This window comes from Pterocles gutturalis, unplaced genomic scaffold, assembly GCF_000699245.1.
Source record: "Pterocles gutturalis isolate BGI_N339 unplaced genomic scaffold, ASM69924v1 scaffold21150, whole genome shotgun sequence".
NCBI classification, from domain to species: Eukaryota; Metazoa; Chordata; class Aves; order Pterocliformes; family Pteroclidae; genus Pterocles; species Pterocles gutturalis.
Genome location: NW_010146633.1, coordinates 268 through 5,191, shown reverse-complemented (window position 1 = coordinate 5,191; position 4,924 = coordinate 268). Strand labels below are relative to the sequence as shown.

Here is a 4,924-nt window from a genome sequence, read left to right as displayed (position 1 = left end):
ACCTTCAGCAGCCCATCAGGAGACCCACCTCAGCTAAAGACTGCTCTGCAGCCGATGTGCACAGGTCAGCAGAGTCCCTGGGTGCAGCTATCCCAGAGGAAGAAACCTTTCTTTGGCACGGTTTGGGATGTTTAGGAAAGTTCTAGAGGCAGGTCAAAGAAAATGCTCCTGCCGGTGTTCCTAAGGGAGCACATCCAACATTGCCCACGGCATCCTATTGACAGCAACTAGGGCAGGTGAGCTGCAAAGTCACAGAAAGGTCTGTAAGGATTGGGACACAAGCCAGCGATTTGGAACTGCAGATGAAAAGAGCAGAGGTGTGACTGAGAGATCCTCTAACTCACAGATCCAGCCCCACTTCCACACCTGCACATTACCTGTATTTTTCCCCTGGGTGCTTTTTCCTATCCGGATTGCCACTGGCTTCAGAGGCAAGAAGAATTCACGAATCTTTTGCTGCAGGAAGAATTGTGATTGTTTAAATAAGTTCTCAGATACAAGAAGCAGAAGGTTTCAAGCTTAGGGATTTTTTTTATATACACTGTAAAAACACTATGTCCAACATACATCATTTCTGCACAAAGCCAGTTCAAAAGTTTCCCTGACCACCCACGCAAACCTCCAAACAGCTCTGTAAGTGAAGACAGAAGCCTCTGCAAAGATCGCACCGAGTTACACGCTGAAAACACCCTTGAGCCTCCATTCCCAGCTTGGTAACAAAGCTCACCTCAGTGATGTTCGAGGGGGCACCATGAAGTTTCACCGTGTACGGTGTGCTGGCTTCCGCTGAGCTGCCTTGGTTCTGGACAGAAGGATGGGGGGAGGGGAAGAAGAAAAGAAGCTGAGTGAAAAACAGCAAGAGTCACAGCACAACAAGCTGGTCTTGTCCAACAAGCAGGAGACTGAAGAGTGGGAGAGAATATCAAGAGATTCTTGCAACTGCATCAGCCTGGGCAGGAGGTGCCAGATGACTGTCCAAGGTTTGGCTGGGAGAGTCAAACCCAGTCTCTAAAAACAGTTCTGCAGAACAGGGTTTCCAGATGGACACAGGAAAACCAGAAAAGTGTCTGAAAAGGGCACGAACAATACTTGTTTGGAAGCACTGTCTTGGAGGAGACAGGGAGGAATTCAACCAACACTAAGGGGAGATCCAGCAAAACTTTTTAACAGCTCCCGCCCAGTGAGCCAAGAAAGCTGGAACCTCAGGGTCCCACAGACTTCAAACTTCCAGCTCAACCCTGAAGTGACTGACAGACATACCACCCCATAAAGCTCCTGCTTTAGAGAAGACAAAACGCTAATTCAACTATACCTCTAGTGTGGATCCTTTTTTCTTCTTCTCTGCTGGTGTCTCTTGCTGGTTTTGTTGGGCTTTTGGCTTCCCCCTTTTATCTGTGGGGGTGCTGACAGCTTCTGCAATACCCGAATCCTCCTCACTCCCACTTTCCTCTTCCACTTCCTCACTGTCTGTTTCCTCCTCTGTACTGGATGAGGAGGAGGAATCCTTTACCACTTTAGATTTCAGGTAATCCATATCCGAGAGGTCTTTGCTGGTAGCTGCCTTCTTCTCTCCTTTCTTTGCTGTCAGAGAGAAGAGACCAGAGAAGTTTTGTACACAGATGCTGCTGCTCTCTCCCCAGACGGGTAAAAGCTGAGAACAGACATAATCACAAGAATCACCTTTGTCTCCTCTACCCTTTTCACAGGGAGGAAAGGTTTAACAATAGCAGAGCAATTTTATCTCAGCAATTCCTGACTGACGTATCTGGATGACTATTTTTCAAAGCAACAGTCCATGTATAAAACAAATTAGAAAGGAGGTTGAGGAACTCCATGGCAGAGTACTTTGTCTCAATTTTAACTAAATAGTTCAGACAGACCCCAGAGAAGGTTTTCAATTGTTAGGTTTAGTTTTGCAGGGCAAAGGACAGAGGAAGCTGTTTCTCCAAAACGCTCCTCCCCACCAAAGATCAACTGATCATTTTAGTTATCCGAAGAGAGGTGAGAAGCAGCAGGGAAATGAGGGAGATGCTATTCACTCCGAAATAACATCATAAGGAAACACCATACGAGGAGGGAGACGAGCTCCAAAACCACATTCACCACTGGTGCGGGGACACTGGAGACTAAGATGACATACACCAGACTGCAGCCCAGATTTCTCAGAATTCTAAGTTATTCTACTGCTCCACTAGCTACTCTTCCTTTTAGGATCCAAGAGACTGAACTCCCATTCCCATCAACTCTGACAGGGCCCAAGGACACACCAGCATTTCCAGAAATACACAAAGGCAGAGCAGCCATCAGCTCCAGGTTACTAAATAAACAGAAACCACAGCCAGCTCTGGAAATCCTGGAGATGAAAGCAGCTGCTGGCTAGGAGAGCATTTAAGGGAGATGCAGATATCTGCCCTGTTACTCTTTCCTAGATACTGACTTAAAGACCCACAGAAAGCACAAATGCCATCCCCTTAGTACCAGAAGCTGCATTCCCCACATTTCCCCAAATTTGGGAATATGTCCAGATGTCCACAGTGCACAGAATGAGTCTCATGCTTGAGAAACCACCTTCCTGATTACACTGCCTCCATTGGGAGATGGGTCCCATCAGCACACCTGCTCTGACACTCAGTGAGACAAGGACAAGAAAAGGGTGACAGTTCCTTTCGTTACCTTTAGTTTCCTCCTCATCTTCAGAAGGTTCATTCCCACCATCCTCTTCACTCAGGTCCTCAGACTCATCTGAATCAAAGTTGAGATAATCAGCCGCTGGCTTTGATTTTCCCTTCTTGGGCTCCTCTGACAAAGTGTCATTAGCCCAAGTGGCTACCTGAGACCGTTTCTGGTGAACCACCAAGAACTCCTGGAATGTCTTATCTTCTTCCAGCTGTTGAAAAAGAAACCAAGGAGACAAACTGTGAAGACAGACACAGGAGAGCATAATAATTTCTAATTCTAAGACATCATCTCACTTCCAGCCATGTAAAAAGAATCCCAAAGAAGGAAATCCACTTCACACTCACAAGCTGAGCACCCAAAGTGACTAGTCTTCTCAAGATCTCTCAGTCCTACTCTTTCTCTTCTGTAACTAGTGTTTAGAAAGCACTTTAAAGAAGAAAACAGAACATTAAAAAGAGAAAAAAAATGTACAAGTTAAGCGTGAGAAAACTCACATATGGTTCAAAACAAGAATTGTTGAAACAGGGTTGTCCTGGACGCAGAGCTCACATAGGAATAGCTGACAAAAAACTGGTTCCCAATGTTAGAATTGTTAAAATCATGGTTTCCCACAACAGAACTGGACTGTCACAGAGCTGGTGAAATCATACACCTTCCTTGAATTAACAGCAAGTAATAGGAAGTTCGTACAGAAGAGTTATTCAGCCCTCGCTCTTAACACAAGCTAGCAACAACGTAGGGATCACAACTCAACCTCAACTCACCTCCTTTAACTTTTCTGTTGGCTCTTTCTTCTTTTTCTCCTGGGAAAAGAAACCATTTTTAGAAAGGCTTATTAGAAGCACAGCCAAGACAATTTCTCAAGTAATCTAATGGTACAGGGAAAATGGCACAACCAGGACTCCAACATCCACTGTTCCAGCTGCTCTCTCTCCTTCTCCACACACCAGGCGGCCCTTCTCTCTGGCAAGTCACCGACAAACATCAGAGCATCACGGAAACAAGCAAGACTCACTTTCTTTGTGCCTGCAGGAGCGGCACTTGCCACAGATTTCTCAGTCTGTTTTTCTGAGGGAGGGGCCTTCTGAGAGTGCTTACTCCATGCTTTGGGTTTTGAAGGGTCACCAAAAGACTTGCATAATTCAACCTGAAAAGAATCAATCAGATCTTTAATTAAATATATATTAAACAGTCTGATTCTATAACTGCTGGAAGAGCCACATTCAGGAACGTTTCTTATGATGGGATGGAGGGCATGTACGCAGAAGAACAGGAAACTTCACACAGATGTTCATTTTAGAAACACAGACCTACATGTTCACTCAACACAGGGAACAGTTTGTTGGGGTCATTTAAGCACAGTACGATAAGTTGTCCTGTTCATCATGAATCATCCTCTGTCTAGTATCGCAAGATGAATAACTTCAAATGAAAAACGAGCTCAAGTTCAAAAGTTCAGATTATGACAGCTCAGAACCTGACACTGTTGTTCCAGCCAGCACTAAAATCACACGTGGGGCACGACGACAGTCTATCTGTGTCGAGGACCTGCCTGAGACTCCAGCAATGAGGCCAGGCATCAAGTTTTGCTGTTTTGTTGCAGAGGAATTAATCTTTAGGCCTTCTTGGTCCGTGGCTGCTCACCCCTAACACTACCAAAATCTCCAATGACAAACTTGCTTGAGGCTCAAAAGAAAATATTTTTAAAGATCAACTCACTGTGATTCTGGAAGTGTCTATGAAACTCCTGTTGAAACGGTTCAGCGCCGTTTGGGCTTCCTCTTCAGACTTGTAGCCAATGAAGCCAAATTTCCGGAACTTACCATCCTTGGTGAACTTCAAGCAACAATCGGTCAGTGTGCCAAAGGCGGCGAACAGCTTCCGAAAGCGGTCTTCCTTCATCTAGGGAAATGAGGAAAGACATCAGGAAGGCAAATCAGCAACACAATAAGAGATGCTTTGCATTCAAAGGAAAACATTTGCTATCAGAGGGCTTCCAAACTGCTGTAGGAACCACATCGCATCATGGCAACACTGATAAAAACCCCCACACATCGCTACCAAACCGCTTCATCTCCTCCATGAACCCACGGCAGGTACAGATCTGTCTGCCATGTGCCCATAGCTAAAGGGGGCAACCAGCTCTCGGGGTGAGAGCCCCCAGCACTGACCCACTACAATCAAGCCCCCAGTTCAACCACAGGCATGGCGACACCCTCACAGGAGAGGCACACACCCGAGGGCA

General features: G+C 45.9%; 1 protein-coding gene across 1 annotated transcript in view; it reads right to left on the bottom strand.

Moving 5' to 3' along the window:
• The window catches only part of RBM19 (RNA binding motif protein 19), a gene marked incomplete at its 3' end in the record, with an annotated part of 18,346 nt that extends 13,765 nt beyond the window's left edge, over positions 1-4,581 (bottom strand). Inside the window, exons 1-7 of the mRNA XM_010085821.1 lie at positions 4,399-4,581; positions 3,695-3,826; positions 3,444-3,482; positions 2,674-2,887; positions 1,313-1,581; positions 728-802; positions 378-456 (exon numbers count right to left, since the gene is read on the bottom strand). Of these exons, the coding sequence (XP_010084123.1) occupies positions 378-456; positions 728-802; positions 1,313-1,581; positions 2,674-2,887; positions 3,444-3,482; positions 3,695-3,826; positions 4,399-4,581 (991 nt within the window). The remainder of the gene's footprint in view (positions 1-377; positions 457-727; positions 803-1,312; positions 1,582-2,673; positions 2,888-3,443; positions 3,483-3,694; positions 3,827-4,398) is intronic.
• Positions 4,582-4,924: the final 343 nt, after the last annotated feature.